At 47.2% G+C, this 20,760-nt stretch overlaps 6 protein-coding genes across 6 annotated transcripts; 3 read left to right on the forward strand and 3 right to left on the reverse strand.

The window, feature by feature from the left end:
* Window positions 1–3,375: 3,375 nt before the first annotated feature.
* On the forward strand, window positions 3,376–3,959 carry VTN77DRAFT_9443 (uncharacterized protein; the record flags this gene model as incomplete). The annotated part of the gene is made up of 2 exons (XM_069426052.1): window positions 3,376–3,416; window positions 3,551–3,959. 2 exons carry the CDS (start codon window positions 3,376–3,378, stop codon window positions 3,957–3,959), a joined length of 450 nt encoding a protein of 149 aa, XP_069280566.1.
* A 1,859-nt stretch (window positions 3,960–5,818) lies between these two features.
* VTN77DRAFT_9444 (uncharacterized protein) lies at window positions 5,819–6,406 on the reverse strand (the record flags this gene model as incomplete). Its single annotated transcript, XM_069426053.1, has 5 exons — window positions 5,819–5,867; window positions 5,943–5,980; window positions 6,052–6,066; window positions 6,133–6,222; window positions 6,374–6,406. 5 exons carry the CDS (start codon window positions 6,404–6,406, stop codon window positions 5,819–5,821), a joined length of 225 nt encoding a protein of 74 aa, XP_069280567.1.
* Window positions 6,407–9,513: 3,107 nt separating this feature from the next.
* Window positions 9,514–11,242, reverse strand: VTN77DRAFT_9445 (uncharacterized protein; the record flags this gene model as incomplete). The annotated part of the gene is made up of 7 exons (XM_069426054.1): window positions 9,514–9,813; window positions 9,930–10,170; window positions 10,235–10,381; window positions 10,465–10,627; window positions 10,687–10,915; window positions 10,967–11,075; window positions 11,145–11,242. The coding sequence occupies 7 exons, from the start codon at window positions 11,240–11,242 to the stop codon at window positions 9,514–9,516; spliced, it is 1,287 nt and encodes a 428-aa protein (XP_069280568.1).
* A 249-nt stretch (window positions 11,243–11,491) lies between these two features.
* VTN77DRAFT_9446 (uncharacterized protein) lies at window positions 11,492–11,956 on the forward strand (the record flags this gene model as incomplete). Its single annotated transcript, XM_069426055.1, has 1 exon — window positions 11,492–11,956. One exon carries the CDS (start codon window positions 11,492–11,494, stop codon window positions 11,954–11,956), a length of 465 nt encoding a protein of 154 aa, XP_069280569.1.
* A 1,141-nt stretch (window positions 11,957–13,097) lies between these two features.
* Window positions 13,098–15,198, forward strand: VTN77DRAFT_9447 (uncharacterized protein; the record flags this gene model as incomplete). Its single annotated transcript, XM_069426056.1, has 5 exons — window positions 13,098–13,335; window positions 13,390–13,673; window positions 13,742–13,838; window positions 13,896–14,533; window positions 14,599–15,198. The coding sequence occupies 5 exons, from the start codon at window positions 13,098–13,100 to the stop codon at window positions 15,196–15,198; spliced, it is 1,857 nt and encodes a 618-aa protein (XP_069280570.1).
* Window positions 15,199–15,689: 491 nt separating this feature from the next.
* VTN77DRAFT_9448 (uncharacterized protein) lies at window positions 15,690–18,822 on the reverse strand (the record flags this gene model as incomplete). The annotated part of the gene is made up of 4 exons (XM_069426057.1): window positions 15,690–17,373; window positions 17,428–17,598; window positions 17,651–18,061; window positions 18,125–18,822. 4 exons carry the CDS (start codon window positions 18,820–18,822, stop codon window positions 15,690–15,692), a joined length of 2,964 nt encoding a protein of 987 aa, XP_069280571.1.
* Window positions 18,823–20,760: the final 1,938 nt, after the last annotated feature.

The following is a 20,760-nucleotide window of genomic DNA, read 5'->3' on the forward strand; positions in this document are numbered from 1 at the left end:
ATTGATTGATATTATTCCCGTCTGGTCTGATAGTTGACATCATTCACTGAAATTTGGTAGGAAAGGGTCGGGTCCTCCATGTTGTTGACATGTTGGCCTGCTGGCATGCAATGATGCCATGATATGATGTGATATGATCAGCAGTCACGGGCCATGATCATTGTCAGGTGACAGTGACAGTAACAGTAACAGTAACAGTGACACAAGCTGAGCCTGTCAGAACTGCCCTAAACTCCGTACTGTGTGAGTCTCCGTACTCCAGATCAGACGATCTTCAAACACCGCAATCTCATGAAGACAAGACAAGACAATTCGCTAGCAGGAATTAATTATTTATGGTAATGAATGAATTGAAAGAATCTGCCGAATCGATTCAGACTCGACTGATTCAAGTTGTCAACTCTTATTAGTTGCCTTTTTTTCTTTCTATTCTATTCTATTCTATTCTAATTAGTCCTAGGAGAAGAGAATAGAACAGGAACAGGAACAGTCCGATAAATAAGTCCGATCAGTCTGATCAGATCAAAGACAGACAGGTTAGCCTGAGATGACTATGTATGAAGAAGAACCTAATCTAATACGGTAAGACAAGCAGCTCTGATGGTCTTATCTTGAGCTACCGTATGTCGTACAGTGTAGTATTATCGTCAGATTCGGTCCTATCTCAATCTTCGCAGGAGATAGATACGGCGTATATATTCTGCAGATCTTGCGTGCTTGCTCATCATGTGTTGGCAGGTAATAGTATATAACTTATCTGAATCTTGCTAAAAAAAAAACTCCTGAAACTGTCAATAACGACAATCCTATTGTATATGTGTATACGTCCTGCATTGACACTACAGCAGTACTACTGGATTATCTACAGGTTCGTCTTTTTTTTTCCCTATACATACTGAGATAAGTTCCAAACAAACCCTGCCCTGCATGGATTGCTCAGTGTATTATGAGACTTCCTAGGATTTTTGGGCGTTCTTCCCTTAGGGCCTACCTTATGTAGTGATGGTCACAATATTGCTTGGTAGGTAATGGCTTAGAGTAGTATACATACAATTAAGGTCCTACATGCCCTTATACACAAGGATAGCACTACCTGTACTAGACTAATAAGTCGCAGCATAGCCCCAGCCCCGACTGCACCATAAGAGCTCAATCTCAGACTATAAATAAAAGGAATTTTCTTTCTTGAGCTGAGATAAGTTCTAACCCCTACCCTGCCTGCATGGATAGATGAACTGAAACTGGTACGGGTACTGGTACTGGTACACTATCTAGGTATGTAGATACATACCCAACAGCTGTTCGTGATATGAAAGCATGAAAAAAGGTATGCTAATGGTCGATATATCCGTTGATCATGGCATGATGTACATACATACGTAAGTACATTTAATCAGGATAATGACTACTCCGTACAAAGCAGCAGAGTAGATACATACAAGTGACCAATCCGATTTGATTCAATCCATTGATTTATGTCTTGTCCGGCTATCTCCGTCGGTCGTCCGGCTGTCTTGTCTACCTAATTCGTCTATCCATTTACCTATCCTGGATCGTTCATCCTAAACCTAAACCTGTTACCAGTCCCAATTTTTGCGACCCTTGCTTTTTTGTTTCCTTTCTTGCATGATTTCTCGCATTGCTGGCATAATGTCTTGCAGTAGGTTGATTGATCCATCGCTAGCTGCTAACTTAATTGCTTGCTTGCTTGCTTGTATGGTTGACAGGGGAAGTAATCCTTCTTTCTCTTATAGTCTTATTTGTAATATAATTAGTTTTTTGTCTTGTCGTTTGTTCCTATCTGGCCTGGTCTGGTCTGGTCTGGTCTTATTTCTATCTTATTTTGAACCTGATTCTACCTGATCCTGATGCACGCTACATGCTGATCTGATCTAGATTCTGGATTCTGGATGATCTTTTTTTGACCTTAGCTTAGCTTAGCTTCTGCTTCTGCTTTGGCTTAGCTTCAGTTTGAGATTCAGGTTCAGATTCAGGTTCAGCGTTGCCTTATTCTGGGAAATGCTTACTGACTGCGGACTGGCTGCCTGACTGAGTGAGTGACTGATTTCAAGCCGAGCTACGCGAGGCAAGGTGACTAGTGAATAAGTGAATAATGTCTATGCTTATACCGATGCTTATACCTATGCCCATATCCACCAACAGTCTGGGCGAATCACACATAGATTAGACTGGCTTGTCTGGGCTGCAGACAGACAAACAGATAATGAATTATACCTATGTTAACATTAACTACATACCTAGGTAGATGGATAGATCTCACCCATGTGATGTGATGATATTGTTTGATCAGTGATCATCAGAATCAGAATGTGTTGTTGTAAGCAAGAGATAGATATCATACCATTGCACATACCCTCCCTGGTTAGAAATAGAAGTCTGTAGATAATAAATAAATAATACAGGTACACCAGTAAATTTACTTAGTTAACAATGTTCATATTATCAATGCTTGTAATCAATTTGTGGAACATTGATGTGCTGTCTAATGATGACATCAAGTCTAAGTAATGTAAATCTAAGTAAAACAGGAATGGGTACTGTCTATCTATCTATCTGTCTGTCTATATATTCTTCTATGCAGTGGTGTTTATATCTCCATATAGTTGCAGGCTGAATGAATATATTTATAATTTCGACAAGAGTATGTGTGTACATAATGTACATATGTATGCCAGTGGTACCTAATAACATAGTTATGTAGCTTTCCAATGGGATAGGGATGATACTCTCAGTTCCTTTTTCTCTTGCAAATACATAAAAGGGATCTTTTCTGTTCTCTTCTATTCTATCCCCATTTTTTTCCTTTGAAAGAGGAGAATGACAACAACAACCAGAATCAGAACTACCTAGCTAGCTGAAAAAAAATTGAATTTTGAATCAGTCAGTTGATCGATATCGATTGAACATGAAGGAAAGGAGGAAGGAATCCAAAAAAAAAAGCCAGGATTGGGATATCTCGATACCTTGCTCTTACAAAGACTGTCAAGTCACCTTGCCATCGTCCTCGTAGTATAGCATAGCAGCATATCGTTCTTTCCGATGCAACCAGTCAGCCTCCCGATAACAGCAATTTTTGAGGGAATTTGATGAATTTGATCTGGACTCCGATCTGCAGCCAACCTTCTTTCTTTGCAGCCCCAAATCTAGCTTTGGTAATTTCTGGATGCGCACCATTTCATCGAGGCTGAAAAGTAGTCTCATCTCGTCTTGTCTTGTTGTTCGTTTTGTCTCAGAGAGCTACCGTGGGTGTCTTTTCGTCATACTAGGTAGTCGTGCGACGTATGTATGTGCATACTTCCTATTAGGTATACTATTATTAATACAGATTACCTACCTACCATAGTGTTGGAGGTGATGACACTACTATCTGACCTGAAGGGATTGACGGATTCCCTGTGGGTATACGATTTCCTAGTTGGGATTGTTGCTATATTGGGATCATGAGTTTGTATGACAAATAGATAATGTAGTCTAACTGGTCCAATGCGTTCAAACTATATCTAAGGTGGTACCTCATTCTCACTGTCAGGGAATCGGGCGAGTTCGCCATAACGGACTCCCTGATCGACCAGATCCAGATCCAGCTGATCCGTATTTCCCCGAACGAGGAGCACATCGCGTATCGATCCGCGTGTGTGGTCCACGAGGTGAAGCGCCGCTCGACAGATGTCGTGCCGCAGCCATCGCCGCCAGTCCCACCACCGTCGCCGAACGTGGTGATGAAGAGCTCACCGCAGCATTTCATAGATGCGCGACGCCTGAGCACGGAAACGATACAGCCGCCCATGCTTTCCTCTTCGCCCTTGATGACCACCATCCCTGAGGGGTACCCCTGTCTGGCGCACCTCCTGGGCTTTGGGCCGCCTCCTTCGCCGACGCCGGGGTTTGGCCCTGTTTCTCTTACGAGTGACATGCCCGCTGTCGTGCATCACTTTTAGAATTCATGCCGGAGGGCCTTGTCGGCTGGCTGACTTGATTACCGCTATGATCACTATGCGCACCGATTTGTTTATATCATTCAGTATTGATTATGATGAACCTGGATCTGGTTTCCTGAATTGTCTTTGCTTGATTATACGTGGATGTTTGTATGTGAAATGCGTATATGTGTATATGTGTATGTCTGTATGTCTGTGTACGTCTGTGTATGTCTTCTGTGTCTGTTGTATGTATGTATGTATGTATGTAATATACATAGGTCCTCAAGCTTTAGAGAACTTTCGTCTCTTTTCATTTTCATTTCATTTCCTTTCTTTTTCTTTCCCCCTCCCCTCTTCTTTCCCAGATACTCACTCTTTCTATCTTCCTGGACAAGTCATAAAACACTGGCAGCAGTACCTGTCCATTCGATCACTGACTGGGAGAGTCGCTAGTCAGCTACCTACCTACCTAGGTAAGTAAAAATGGCCAGCTAGCTTCTATGTCACAGTTCACGGTTCACACAGACATTCCAAAAAAAAAAGGAAAGTCAGGGCTAGATGTATAAATAAAGTCAACTTATACTCTGTACGGAGTAATGTGTTCACCTTAATAGGAGCAGTCAGTTAGTTAGTTAGCTAGATGAAAACAAGATTAATTTATCAAGCAGTTAGTTGGATAAAAGTAGAAAAACAAAACTAGTCAGTTAGTTAGATGAAAGACTTGATTTATGTTTATTACGATCGCTACTATTTTCATTTTGAACTATAGTCAACTAGGTAGTCTACACTAGAAGATAACCAGTTGCGGCCGCTTATGTTATGTGATGTACAGTATATGTGATGTAGAATTGTAGCCATGGATGTCCCTACAATCAATGCAAGAAGACTAAGAGTGTCCTTTTATCAGAGGATAGGATCAGCTAAAGGAACTATGTAGTTCATGAGGAACGAATACGTTAAGAGGCGTCATATCCCATCTGACCAGACCTGGTGGCAGAGACGAAAAGACCGACTGGTAGGATCCAACATCTGATTAATCGGTAGGCCCGATATCTAGCAACATGAACAGAATATGCTAAGCAAAAACTCTTGATTACAGATAGACAGACATATTACTGGACTCCTTCCTCAAGTGCCATCCATCCATCACTCTGGCTTCCGCCCGTAAACGATGTAACTACTCCGAGTCAGATCCCAAGAGCAAACCGACAGAAAGGAACCAACTTACAAGTCAAAAAGCCCATGAATTTTATGACTCCTCACGTCACTGATAGCCCCAGCAAGATCTTGACCTCATCTGCAGACCACGATTCATATCTGGTCAACACTGCCATTGCTGTGGCCTCGTAACCACTCTCCTCCCCCTGTAATAAATTCCAAGTCCCAAGTTTTTTTTTTCTAAGAGGTAATAATGAATTAGCATAAGAGAATTGTCTTATTCCTTTTTTCTTTATTAGAAAGCGATCACATACGTAATACTTATCTTTTGGCCAAGCCCCCATTGGGACCTGCTATTTTTTTCACCTGGATGTCCACAAATCCAGCCTGACGAAACCACTGTTCAAGGGATGGTCCTGGTTTGGCACAATATCCAGCTTTTTCATACGCGTTGCAAATTTCCTCATGGTATTTTTCTAAGGAGGACCCCTTTGTTGATCCATCTTCGGAGTAGATCATGGAATTCCAGTCCTGGAATTCGACCCATCCGCCGGGCTTGGTGCACCTAATATCATCATTAATTAATTCTCTCATGTTAGTAGTGGGATTCTGCTGGGGGTGACTTTGCTTGTAGGCTTGCTGGATCAGTCTCCCCATGTCTCGGATAGAGAATACAAATGCCGGGCATGGATAAAGTCAAATTGGTTGTTCTCGTATCCTCATTCATCCTCGACATCATCGACCATGAATTTCACGTTGGGCGGGACTCTAGAATAAATATCTCTCTTGAGTATCTATCCATCTATCCAGTTGGGATTAAACGTGTGAATGGAATGAACCTACAGGCTTGGCTGAGAGGGGCTCAGGTCATTACCAATGACCTAGAAAAAGAGAACTTAGCTGCGCTCTTTTGGTAGAGTTTAGTTTTGGGAAAGAAAGCAACTTAACTTACCTCTGCAGAAGGGAACTGATCAGCTGTAATAAGTGTGAATTCATTAGAATCTATCTATACTAGTCGGTTCATAAGACCTACCAAACTCAATAGCTCAGATCCCTGTCCCAGTGCAGAGGTCAAGAACCCGCTGTGGTGAGGGTCCAATTGGCGCAAGAAAGAGTTTCCTCCCTGTCATGACCAAGTATAGTTCATGCATCATGTCCATGCGATCACATTCGACATCATCGTTCGGTAAGAGATAAGCCTTTTTTATATATTCATAGTAGTAAGAGGGTGACAATGTACTAGTAACGTATTGAAGAAAGAAAAGAGAACTCACGGCCATCCTGGTACCCATGATACCGTCTACCATTCTCCTGTCGGTAATCAAAGACTGAAGATGTCAGAGAAACAGAATAGATTGATCTGGTAGATGTTAGTAGCCTGAATAAACTGTTAAAAATCAGAGTGGCAGTTTACAGCTCTTCTCCATAAGCAGAATCGCTATACGTAACCTATAAAAAAAAACTCTTAATGATGATGCTCAACGATGCAGGATATAAGATTATGCGTGCCTCATGGTCAACTTCCACAGCCGGTCCTGTGCTACTAGGAGATTCTGCCATTGTCAAGATAGAAAGGAAGACAATTGAGAAACAAAATTATAAGTGAGCCGTACTGAATGCTGGGACAGATACTATAATGGAGCGAAGATGACACTGTTAGTCGGGCAAACGAGGGGGTTTATAACACTCGACCAAGAACTCATCTCCCTTGAATCAACCCCTCCATAATAATCCTGGTCCAAGTACAGAGATGGCCTGTCTGTCAGCCTGCTGGCGAAGAACCTCACGGGGCAGCTATGGCATTAGAGGGATGTACGAATAGCCGCGGCGCCGAAGTTCGAGCGCCCACTGTACGGAGTACATCCAATGCATTCTTCTCCATGGGGAAATTAGGTAACGGCATGACTTAGGGGGTGTTAGCTGCTACCTTGATAATGCATGTTTCGACAAGAACTTATGTACATACAAGCTTGGTTAGGGTTACAGAGGTGATAAACACGGAGCAGCGGCCCGCAACGCTAATATCACCCTAATCTGTACGTAGTGAATCTTCTACTTCCAACCACCTCCAGCATGTTAAAAGCAACTCCTCTTCCGGTTCGGTCCGGCTGCAGGGTTGACACTTGACACTACCTATCTAGGCAATCCGCAGGAGGCGGCGCCTGTCATATGCATCTCTATATGGATAAGCCACCAATCAATGGCCTTTCTGCTTTTATACTGGCTTCCTGTTATCTGTCCAATATTAATTGCTTCGCGCGGGAATCTCGTGGTGCTTCCGAATCTGTAACAACTAACATCGTCTTAATCATCTAGCTTGGCAAATCACGAATAATATCTCAACCCCGCAGGATGAGTGGTCTATACGACAGCAGAGGGCCTAATTACCGATTTTGTAGACGACAACAACAACTCTGTCAGCGCCTAGGAGTCCTTGGCGGAAATTCTCTCACCCGTGAAAGCAAGCAAGTTACCCGAAACGAAGGAAGGAGATGGAAACTGGTGGACCATGTTGATTTTGGGGGGTTAAAATCAGCCTGTTTTCTCGTGTTTTACTAGGAGTTCTAGTGTTATAGTCAAAATTCAGTCATATTATCGTTTCCGTCGACAAACTCGAGCATGAGGCGCGTTATTTGCCAATATAAAAGAGGTAAGAAGTATGGAGTACCACACTACTCCTATCTGGTTGTCTGCCCAGGCCCATGTCAGATTTTTTTTCTTTCCACATTCAGCTAAAAAGAGTGCCATGACGACTGCTTCTTAGCTGTTGGATTTTTTTTTTCAGTGACAGCTCACAGGTGATGAGATAGCAGCTTGCAGCAATAATAATGTGATGAGTTTCGCAGCCCACAATTGGGCCTATGAGTAGGGAAACTGTGGTAGGGTTCGATGGGGAGAGAAAGATGAATATATTAAAAGATAAGAATAGAGGGGTACCGAATATCATTATCCTTGACGTTCAGGCAAATGGCGTCAGTGCGAAAGCAATATACAATAAAACCCCGATCAAATTATTGCTGTGCGAATTACTTATCAAGATCTCGCTCGATGAGGTTTAAGATCCAATCAAATAAAATCAGTAGTCCTGGTAGAAGGAGTATTCTATACCTACCTACCTTTACAGTTTGCACAGTGCAGTTAATTAGTCCGCAGACGTCCTAGGTTATTCGATAATTGGCAGATCAGTTATTGAGTTATTATTGCAGGCTCCCACGCGGGTTCACCATAGATTGACAGTATTGTACAAGGTAAGTTGTGATAGTGGACTTCAACCAGCAAATATTACCGGGTTATGTTGCCCTGCCTGGCAACATGCGGTCTTCTGAAGTTATCACGTCTCATTCATTCATATCATTTGATATCTACAGCGTCCCCTTCTTTCCCGTCTATGGATCACACCGGAAAACACCCGAATGTCAACAAGAGTACTATCATCCCTACACGTATATATAGCGAGCTGCGATCGATTGAACTGCTCACCTTGATAACCTAACTTCCGAAACCCTGACGATATATATCGTCCCTCAGGATCACTAATCGTGATCTTTCCAACTGGCTAACCCTCATACCAATTCTTGTCCAGCTAATGACTCAATCAGCAAAAGCAGCATGTTGAGCTAGCTTTAAATTTGACGAAAATTCTGTCAGTAGACTGTACTGTATGTCATGGTCTACCCAGTCAGTCAGTAAGTCAGTTAAACCCAAAAGAATCGGGGCTGGATTTATAAATAGTTAACTAACTCTATACAGAGTACGGGGTAATATGTTCGCTTTAATAGGATGGAAGCAGTTAGCTAGATAAAGAAAAGAGAGAGAGAGAGAGAGAGAGAAGAAAAGAAAAAGCAAAAAACTAGTCAGTTAGATGACAAACTTAATTTATTTTTTATTACGATCGTAGGCTAGCTACTATTTTCAGCTGGTTTCGGCCCGGTTATGTGATGTGATTGATGTGATGTATATGCATGAACTACTACTAACTCCGTAGGGACCTACCTAGGTAAGGTAAAGTGATGATCTACAATACAATCATCTACTCTGTACCAAAAGTAGAGATGGGAAGCGACAGAGAAGGCAAAGATAAAATTGCAGCAAGCTAGACAGGCATTAGTTAAGTGTCATTTCCTGTTCTCATTCTAATTGAGTGGGCTGTAGCCTGTCACTGTAACCGACTCAGGTAACTAGTAATAGTAGATTATTTTCGGCATGTCTCACCTAGCTCTGCATATCCCCTTTTAAGTAAATAAGCTAGCATTAGCTTTTGCCTGTGGCTTGTTTCAACTATTTGATTTAATTTTGGTTACGTTCCTGTTCATGTTCATGCATCGCGACGATCATCCATCTCACTAACTACTCCGTACCTATTATTAGATTTGCCTACCTACCCACCTACCTACTTATATACTCCGTATTTAGGCTATATGACTTCATCCTTCGTCTGACACAGCTCACTCCCCTCAAGGAGAGACGTCGGATACAACACCCTCGGCAGCCCGCTGGCCATCGGCACAGGGACGTTCCCGCTCGAGTCGACCGTCACAGGCGTGCAGGACAGAAGCTCCGTCAGCTGTTCGCCGGGAGAATAGCCTGTGCCGCCCAGCGATAGAGTGTACGAACGGCCCGATGAGCCTAGGTTCGATAGCACGGTGATCAGATGGCTGCCGTCGCTGCCTTTGCGCATGGCGATTGTGCTGCTGTCTTGGTAGGTTGGCCAGTTCTGCAGACGGTAGTTAGTTAGTTACATTATGTACATACATAACTGGGCTCACTGGGTCTTTGCTTCAGAAAAAGATTGAAGTTGGCCTGCATTGTTGTCAGAACAACGATTCATACCTTATAAGTCAGATATCCACTATCTTTGCTGATTGCATGCGCGCGAATCGCGTTTGCAGACGCAATAAACTGGTACAGCTCGGCAGAGGTGTTGTATCCTGACAGCCAGGTCGCTTCCCGATTGGCAGGGTCATTCCCACCACTGTAGTGCTGCTCCTGACCAGCGTAGATGATGGGGATGCCGTCGGATAAGATGACGAAGGCGATGGCGTTCTTGGCGAGAGAGTAGTCACTTGTGTAGCTGTGTAGAATTAGAATCAGTATAATTTCCAAATTGGGAAACATGCCTGCCTGCTGTGACTTACTTGGCAAATCGTGGGTTGTCGTGGTTCTCAACAAAAGTTCCCAGCAGAGTCGAATCCTTGCAGTCTGCTTTTACATCGTTGATCATGTTGAAAAGAGCACTGATGCTTCCGCTCGTTGACTGAAATGCAGCTAAGATTTGATAATATCTGGACGAGATCAAAGGTTCTTCAGTCAGTTTATGCTCTTTGTATGTTCTTTGTATGTTACCACAGGTTTCAAGCTGGCTCACGTCGGGTAATTCAAGACTCCATCGAGATAGTTCTGATACGGGCAGGTGTACGCTGGATCACCATCAAAGACTTCACCCATACAGTACACGCCGGCGGCAGCATTATATCCCGGCCAGAAGTCCTTCTGGACATGCTTGACAGTGTCGATTCGCAATCCGTCAACTGAAAGCGAGATCAGACATCCTTCTTGTAGGAGTTCCCTGCCTCACAAGACAACTCACTCGAGTAATTGGACACCAAAGACTTCACCCAACTGTACCAGATACTCTGCACATCGGATCGCGCGGTATTGAGATCTGCCAAAGATACGATATTGTCGCCCAGCCAGCAATCCTCCACATTGGTTTGGTTGTTGTAGTTGGTGATGGGACAGTACGGGTGGAAGTACTCCTCCTTGTTGAACGGGTTGAACACGCTGTAGTTCACGCTGGTTCCGGGGCCAGCATAACCCTGAAGAAATTCATCAGCCAGGTTTTTCCAGTGTGAATAGCACCTGCATACCATATGATTCGCTACAACATCGACCATGAGATACATCCCGCGGTCATGAAGGGCAGTTGCAAGATTTTTCAGGTCTTGAGCGGTGCCATAGTTTGAATTGAGAGAATATCTGTGGAGTCAGCACGCAGACAATAAAAGAATCCAGGTATGAGGGCCCCTGAACTCATCCAGCACTCACATATCTTGCTGCCAGTAACCGTGGAACCCTGTTCCGTCTGCAGTGTCCTGAGGCAGCTGCTCCGTCACGGGGGTGATCCAAATGGCCGTGAATCCCATCCCTTGAATGTAATCCAGCTAGACGCTCCGTGGTAAGAAAAATATTTCCACGAGTCGACTGTCCTTGCTCACATGGTTGATAATCCCCTGCCAGGTACCGCCACAGTATTTCTATCTCGAGTCAGCTGGTATTCACGAGAACACTCCAAGACAGCAGAAGAGAGGAGAGAGCGGACTCGGGCACTGGTATCACATGGCGCAGTGGTGGAATTATCAGTTCTCCCAAACCGGTCGGTCAGCAGGAAGTAGATGGATTGCGAGCGCCAGTCTGCTGGGGTTGCTGCATTGGCCATCGTAACTAGCAGCCCGGTCCAGACAGCGAATAGAGGGGATCTCATTTTGCGAACCGATCAAATCCAAGATTCGTCTCTAAGTTGTCCAGAATTGAACTGGGCATTTTGCAAAGCTGCATTTTTCGGCCTGCTGAAGTTTGCAGGATTTATTATAAACATGATGGAGGCTTGGGTGAATCTCGCGACGTTGCAACCGGTTGGTTGCACTGCATTGATGAAATCGACGTCGATCACTATCAGATTCAATATTGTCGCGGGCTGGCCAAATTCCGCAATTATACCCCTGTCGATGCTTCCTGCACATCCTTCTGGTATGCCGAAGATGACCAGGGTCTCTCGCTGCAGTGTTAATCACATGATCCAGGTGTCTGCATGCCGATTCACGTGCGACGGCTGTTCCTGCATCAGACTGCGGGGTTGACCTTCCCCCTTTCAGAGATGTACTCCGAATGATGAGTCTGACCCTTATTTTTATTTAGTCGCAACGGACATATATCGGGAAGCTAAAACAAAGCCATTGTTATTACTTCGTATTCGAAACGGCGATTCAATAGAGTGGGGAGGAGGAAACGGCTAAGATCTTGGTGGCCTTTCGTCCGATCCCAGAGATGAATTCCGAGAGATAAAGGGACGATGCCCATACCTCCTCCCCCTCATCGGCATCTGGTCTAGAACATTACTGACAAAGTTGTGTTTACCTAGGTTGGGTAGCGTTTCGTGTTTCCACTTGACCACATAGCCAATTCAGAGAAAGATACTATGAATGAAAATCAAATATAGGTCAGTCTATATAGGTTATAGAAGCCCCTGTAAGACCTTGTCGTAGAACCTCTTGGAAGCCTGCCAGACGCATAAACATTACAGGGGCTTTATAGGCTTAGCAGGCCTTAGAACCTTGGAAGTTATGGGGCCTCACGTGTATAATAAAGGGTAAGGTACCCGTACCAGGTGCTCGGCTTACCATACTATATTAAGACTAGTGCGTCAGCATTTGTCTTTAGTATGGTTGGTTGCATTGTTTTTGAATTTGGCCTATTATTAGTGGAAAAACGCGTCATAGGACAAATAATTGGTAGAATTAAATTGGGCAGTAATAGTAATGACCTCGGCAATATCTGTAGACTTAATAAAGAAGGGAGACACCTGAATGGATGGACGGAAATGACAGGAATAAACGCCATCTCCCCGCATGACATCTTGTCAGAGTTAATGCGACGCTACTCCACATCCCGGAGGCACTAGATTAACCTTGGAAGGTGGCTGTTCCTGACTACGGAGTATTAGTGGAGCCCCATGTCTGCTCTCATCAATAAAATCACAATTAAGCCGGCAAAAACAAACTAGATTCTAGACCATGTAACTCCTCGGGTGATCATATGCAAACAAGCTCGCCAAGCTTCCGTCCCCTGGCCGGTTGATGCCCTTTGCTTTTTGACGTATCTGTAGTGGCTTAGACGTATATATAGTAGGGACCCTGGGGCGGAATAATGACAGAGCTCTGAGGCCATTCTCTTCCAGCGCCTGCACATTCTGAACTGCCATTTGTTTCTGTTCTCCTGACCATGGCGTCCCTCGTCACCGGCGCTCTCTGCGTCCTGGGCCTGACGCCTGCAGCGTTTGCGCGAGTGCCCCCCGCGCGCGTTGCAGCGCGAGCCACGGGTTCCTTGGATTCATTTCTAGCAACCGAAACCCCAATTGCGCTTCAAGGCGTGCTGAACAACATCGGAGCCAACGGCGCAGATGTGGCAGGTGCAAGCCCCGGGATCGTGGTCGCGAGTCCGAGCAAAAGCGACCCTGATTGTAGGTTCAATTTCTAGAAGTTAAAATCAGCCAGCGCTCTGACATGTTTTGAAGATTTCTACTCTTGGACACGCGACGCAGCTCTCACAGCGAAATACCTCGTTGACGCCTTCATAGCGGGCAACACGGGCCTTCAAGAGACCATCCAGGAATACATCAGCGCGCAGGCGTACCTGCAGACTGTCTCCAATCCATCCGGGGGTCTCTCCACCGGTGGCCTGGGAGAGCCCAAGTTTAACGTGAACGAGACTGCCTTTACGGGCGCCTGGGGTCGTCCGCAGAGAGACGGACCGGCATTGAGAGCAACAGCCCTGATTGCGTATGCGAACTATCTCATTGTAAGTTCTCTGCTCCCTGCTATCCAACGGTTTGCCACTCCTGTACTAAGTAGATTTCTCTTTCTCAGGACAACGGGGAGTCTTCGACAGCCGATGAGATCATCTGGCCTATTGTTCAGAACGACCTGTCATACATCACCCAATACTGGAACTCGACCACCTTCGGTAGGCAACCATTAGACATATTCAAAGCAGCGATGGGCTAATTTTATTTTTTGACAGACCTCTGGGAAGAAATAGATGGCTCTTCATTCTTTACGACGGCCGTGCAACACCGTGCCCTGGTAGAAGGTAACACACTGGCAACGAAGCTGGGCCACACGTGCTCCAACTGCGTCTCCCAGGCGCCTCAGGTCTTATGTTTCCTGCAGTCATACTGGACAGGATCGTACGTCCTGGCCAACTTTGGCAGCAGTCGCTCCGGCAAGGATGTGAATTCGATTCTGGGCAGCATCCACACCTTTGATCCCGACGGAGGCTGTGACGACTCGACCTTCCAGCCGTGTTCGGCTCGTGCCCTGGCAAACCACAAGGTCGTCACAGACTCCTTCCGGAGCATCTATCCGATCAACTCCGGCATTCCTGAAGGGACCGCCGTGGCTGTGGGCCGCTACCCTGAGGATGTATACCAGGGTGGGAACCCTTGGTACCTCGCCACAGCAGCAGCCGCAGAGCAGCTCTACGATGCCATCTACCAGTGGAACAAAATTGGCTCGATCACTGTCACGGATGTTAGCTTGCCCTTTTTCCAGGACATCTATCCTTCTGCCGCGGTGGGCACCTATGCTTCTGGCACCTCGACTTTCAGCGACATCATCTCGGCCGTCCAGACGTATGCTGATGGATATCTGAGCGTTGTGGTAAGTTACCCGTTGCCTTAGTTCGTAACTAGTTGCCCAGTTGAAAGACTCACTATATTCTATAGGAGAAATACACCCCTAGCGACGGGTCTCTTACCGAACAATTCGCCCGTTCGGATGGGTCTCCGCTCTCTGCATCTGCCCTGACTTGGTCTTACGTCTCGCTCCTTACCGCTGCTGCCCGCAGGCAGTCCGTGGTTCCGGCGTCCTGGGGTGAAAGCTCCGCGAGCAGTGTCCCTGCAGTCTGTTCCGCCACCTCTGCTACCGGACCATACAGCACGGCCACCAACACCGCTTGGCCAAGCTCAGGCTCAGGCACTACTACCGGCGCCGCCCCATGCACCACTCCTACCACGGTGGCCGTGACCTTCGATGAGATCGTCACCACCACCTACGGGGAGACTGTGTACCTGTCCGGATCGATCCCCGCTCTTGGCAACTGGGACACGAGCAGCGCCATCGCCCTCAGCGCGGTTGACTACACCAGCAGCAACCCGCTTTGGTACGTCACCGTGAACCTGCCGGCCGGCACCAGCTTCGAGTACAAGTTCTTCGTCCAACAGACGGACGGCACCATCGTCTGGGAGGACGACCCGAACCGGTCGTACACGGTTCCGGCGAACTGTGGCCAGACGACCGCGATTATCGACGACAGTTGGCAATGAGCAGCATGACGACAAAGCTTCGCCATTTAACCCATCTAACCCAGAAAGACCAAGGGATGGCGATAACTGACCGACAGTTTCCTACCTAATTTGTATATACATACATGTATATTCCTGAATCTGGCAAGCAAACAAGCAAAAACGAAAAGTCTGATGATGAAGCGATTCATTTTCATTTCCATCAATATATCGACTCATATAACCCCGACAATGAATGGAGATATCCTCCCCCTATTTTGGTTCTACTACTTCGTGTAGACAAAAGACGTAGTATATTTTCAGCCAGAAAAGAAATAAATAAAATTCTCCAGGGTCGTTTCTCTTTTCGGTCATAGCTATCGGTAGGGATATACCTCGACGGAAATATATAGCAAATATAATAATATATAGTAGTAGAGTAGAATCATGATCATAAATCATAAGTAAATAAATAAATATCAGAGATTCGTCCATCACATATCACAGGTAGCAAGGAGTTTTTTTTCTTTTTCTCACCATTTCAGAACCCAGTCATTGCTCCAGGCTCCGTCTTTGGTAAGACTCTGCAGTCCATTGACCACAAGGACCTTGGAGGTCGAATTGTACGTCACGGACTCCGTGGGGATGGCCTGGTCATTCAAGGTCACCGACGACGGGCCCGCTGGGACTCCGAGCACCGTGACGTTGGCCAGAGGGTTAGTGTCCTTGAACGCACCACGGCCAGTGGCGAAGAGGCTGGAATTCGATACCACGAAGTCCACGTTCAGGGTCGCTGGGGGATTGATGCTCTCTCCGTCGTCCACGTACAGCTGTCCTGAGGCCGTGCCGTCATTGCCCAGGGCGACCAGCAGTGACCAAGGACTGTTCCGCACGTCCCGGGTCACTTGCGCCGGCTGCTGCATAGGAAGCACACTGCCGCCACGGACGAAAACCGGAATGTGGCCCAACGGTGCGTAAATCGTCGTGTTCACGCCTGGCTTCGCGTCAAACACGGTTTGGTTGTACCAATCGTACCAGACTTCGCCCTGGGCTACTCCCGGAAAGACACCCTGAACGGTGTCTACCTGAGGTTCGAGGACAGGAACGACCATCAGCGACGGACCCAAGAGGAACTGCCGATCCACGGCGGCGAGCGAGGGGTCGTTGGGGAACTCCCATGCCAACGCACGCATGACAGTGGACCCGGTAGTGTGAGCGAGGTAGAACAACGTGTAGATGTAAGGAAGCAGGGCGTAGCGGATCTTCATCGCAGACTTCGACGCCTCGATAACAGAAGCCCAAACGTAGGGTTCTTGCGGGTTGGCCGACAGGACATTGTGGTTGCGGTAGAAGGGGAAGAACGCTGAGAGCTGCATCCAGCGGTTGCACAATTCTTCGTCCGAGTTGCCGTTAAAACCGCAAGTGTCAACGCCAAACATGGGAATGCCGAAGAGCGAGAATGACAGCGCTTGTGGAATCGAGAAGAACATATACGCCCACCTCGAGGCATTGTCTCCACCCCAGTGTCCAGCCCATTTCCCGCTACCAGCGAACGTAGAACGAGAAATGATGAAAGGTCTCTTCCCGGGGAAGATAGTCAACAGAGCATGATATGTCGCGTTTGTTTCCTGATAGCCCCAGAGATTGTGCACGTCGTATTCCTGGACACCATCGACGTGGGTCGCGTTGGGCGACACAGCGTGAACGGAGAGATCGTGACCCGTCTGAACGTGATTAATCACGTACGGAGGGTAGTTGACATTCCGCACTCCGGGGGTGGGTGTGGTCACCAGGTAGGGGGTTGTCGTGGACGGAGCTGCTGTCGAAGACGCAGCGGCAGCTTGGCTCGATGACGCGGCAGATGCAGATGCAGCCGCCGTGGCATTCGTCACGTTGAAATCCTCAGGGTAGTCGTAGATGATAGCTCCGGGTTCCCCAGGAAGAGCGAAATTCGGGTGAACGGGATTCAAGCTGAGATTCCCTGTACCACAGCTGCCAACACAGAAGGAGGAGACCTCGTTCATATCAAGCCAGATTCCGTCAAAAGCCACCTTTTCGTGCCACTGAACCAGCTCGTTTGTCCACCAGTCGATGGCTTTTGGATGATGCCAATCGGTGAACACAGTGTAGCCAGGCCAGACGGCTCCGATATACACGCTGCCGTCGGGGTTCTTCAACCAGATATTGTCTTGAGTGCCTCGATCATATGTCGCATAGCTAATCAAGAGATGTCAGTTTCGCTATGTCTTCCTACGAAGACTGGAAACTTACGCGTCAGAGTCATTGTTGGGATTGGGGTCATAGATTGCGGCGTCCACAATTGGAATATAGTGACGGCCACTCTGGTGGAGCTGGTCCAGGAATTTAGCTCCTTCGCTGTAAGAGAACCGAACCGGATCGTTCTCAAAATCGCGGTAGTCGTTCATGTAGTCAATATCCGACCTGGAGATAGACAAGGTCAGATCACTCTTTCAAAATAGCGTATCCAGCTTACCAGATATTTTCCAAAGGGATCTCAAATCGCTCGAAATTGGCCACTACATCTGCCAGCTCCGACCAGTTCCTATATCCCCAGCGGCATTGATGATAGCCAAGAGTAAAGTACTGCTGCATTGCTGGGAGGCCAACGGTACTGGTCTGATAGCTTCTGGTGACATCGGCCTGAGAAGGACCCGCGTAGAAATAAAGATCAATACTGCCACCGATTGTTCGCCAGGTGATGCTCTGAGGACGCAGCAGCACCTCCTGTCCGTGGGCGTTTCTCAGGAAAACTCCATGAGAGAGTGACAGATATTCTTTAGAGAAATCGGTCTGGTTGTCGGTGACCAAGGTGTACGTCCCATGCTCTGCATCGACCTCGTAGTACCGGGTGTCCAGATAAAAGGGATGGGTTCCGTAGATGTTCCTGAGTTCGAATGTCAGTTGCACAGACCTCTTATAGCAAGACATTTCTAAGACAGATACTTACTGGTCAATCGGGTCTGCATTGTCAGCGGCGTACGTCGTAGCAGTAAAGTTGTTTCCCAGTCGCAGGCCATGGATGCGCTCTCCCAGACCGTAGAGATTGTAGTTCTCCGGCAGAGAGCTTACAAACTCGAGAAACTGATTTTCAAACACCAGGACGGAACCCTCCGTATTGAAGAGGATGTCACCGGTGGCTTTTCGGATGACCTTGAAATTGAAAGAGGGCTCATTCGACCAACTGAAGACGAGATCACTCTCTGGGACTAGGGCCCCCTTATCGACTCCTGGTTTGGGCACCAGACTGTCCGGAAGCAAATACCACGATTCATTTGAGGAATCGACGTGAGTAGGGATGATGTTGATGTTCAAGCGATCCGCAGATTGGTGCTCGACGGTCAGGTTCAGCGACTCCACATCCGTTCCGTACACATTGCATGGTTTCCCAGCGAGCGTCAGGGTCGCAACGAATCCATACTCCGTATTCCGCACGTTCGATGCCATGTAGCCGGGACAGACGTCCTGGGCATTGACGGCATTGGGATCGTCAATATTGGCAAGCAAGTTGGCCCCAATATCTGCAGCGGCAGGGACGGTGAATTGAGCAGATGATGCTGTGGTAGTCGTAGTGCTGACCGGTCCTGCAAGAGCACCAAACGCCTGCGCAAGCCAGGCGCTGGCAACAAGGGCGACAGAGCCTGCCATATTGTCCAGGCGCGTTCGTAGCTTGGCGATGAGCTGCCACGACCACGACACCACCAGGAATCCGAGGCTTCTTTATACCGCGACCATGACAAGAGAGATGCAGAATTCCTTTTTGCCGTGGCAGGGCTGCTGTACAACGCAGGCGTGCAGACTGTGTCACTGGAGCTCCATCCCAGCGGACAGGGAGCTCCACAAATATCCCCGAAGCTACACCAGATAGGAAGCTGTGGTTTGCGGGGTCCCCACTGCAAAGTGCAAACAAGACAAATCCGTCTCTCACCTGATCTCCATCCACTACTGATAGATGAATGGATAGATTGTTGTACTTGCCTAGGCTGGCTGACTCGGATTTAAAATCTAAGCTTCAATGTTTTCTGGAGTTTCAGTATTCCTTACACTCGAACGCCCGATGATAGAGCTCCCCAAGTTGATTGTTGCCAACTCCCGTGACTGGCTAAGGACGTATTATGTAAGGCGCGAACCGGAGTTCCTCCGCCGATCGTGCACTGAAGAAGGCAGGTCTTTCACCTGTACGGAGTATTCTAATATTAATATTTTCCCGGTATACACCTGAGCAGAGCCTGAAAGAACAGGAGCGAAGACCGGTCCGAGTGCAATGACCTCTTCCAGCTTTCCCGTACCTTCCTGAAGCTTTGGGGAAGTTGGAGCTTTGGCCCATTCTGCCTGTGCTGATTGGTCAGAACCCCGATAATTGTCCGACCCTTGTCGATCCCCGCTCTGACATTTCGTTACATTTCCCAGCGGGTGCGGAGAGGCTTCCCGGGGTTCGGTAAGACCCCGCGTGTACAATAATCGACTTAAACCTCTCCAGGACATGCAACCACGGAATCCGTTATAGACTAGAAATAGCCCACCAGATCCCACAGAGATGGGAGAAGATAGAAGGGGTCAAAGAAGCAGAAAGAAGAAAATAGAAAGCGCGTAACGCAGGGAACTGGAACTCCGATCATTGATGAGCACCGTGCACGCAACCCCGCATCCGTCATGCTTTATAAACCGCAACCTGCTGCTGTTGTACTCAAGACGGTTTAAGTCCCCTCATAAGCCAGGACTCGTCATTGTCCTCCAACTTGTCGACCTGACGCTTATAAAAGGTGCGCAGATCCTCAGACTGGTGATAGTGGTGTCCTGTTCCGTCAGTTCCAGTTGCAGCAATACTATGTAAACAATCGGCAAATGGAGGTTATTCCATCTAGGTTGCTGCTATCCTCACAAAGGGAGATGAGGAATCTGAAGTCGTAATAAACGATCCGGCACAGACATAGCCTCACATCAGCCGGAGTAGCAAAACATGCGATCTTCTTTCTTCGAGCTGAGTTCGACGTCAGCATGCATATTGTTTATTTTCCCTAGACAGGTCCGCACTGTGCCTGCATACCTAGGCAGTCGTGCAATCTGCCTTGGAGGGCGCAAAAGGACGCGTCGCCATTTCAATTCGAGGTAGCAATTGCTGACGACTCCGTCAACAGTATATATTGCTTAACATGCTTGGCATGGTGCCCAGAGGTAACAGTTTTAGTGCTTCACATGTCATTAATTAAAAAGGACGGAGTCCTTACTGGATTCGATGTAGTTGGTTTTGAGTTATCGGAATCCAGCGCTGCCCACAACTACATAAGGCATCTCTTCCGGGCTTTGTTTTCTAGCGGTCCCTCGGCATCGCGAGCACATGCTGCGAGAAAATCGCTCATACTGCTGGAAGTTATATTCAATCAAGTTTTGGGCACGCGTTAGGCAGCAACAGTGCGCCGCTGACCACCAGATGCATATGCATCACTACGAGTCATATCGCAGTCCAGCAACGCGCATATCTGGGTATGCGGAGTAGTCATGCTTGGTAGTTTCGGGATGGTCAGGGCGCAACCCTCATTCGATGTATGCACCCCAGTTTGACGCCAATTGTTGCGATTGGATTGA

Source organism: Rasamsonia byssochlamydoides, assembly GCF_041956645.1.
Source record: "Rasamsonia byssochlamydoides strain NRRL 3658 unplaced genomic scaffold VTN77scaffold_9, whole genome shotgun sequence".
Lineage (NCBI taxonomy): Eukaryota > Fungi > Ascomycota > Eurotiomycetes > Eurotiales > Trichocomaceae > Rasamsonia > Rasamsonia byssochlamydoides.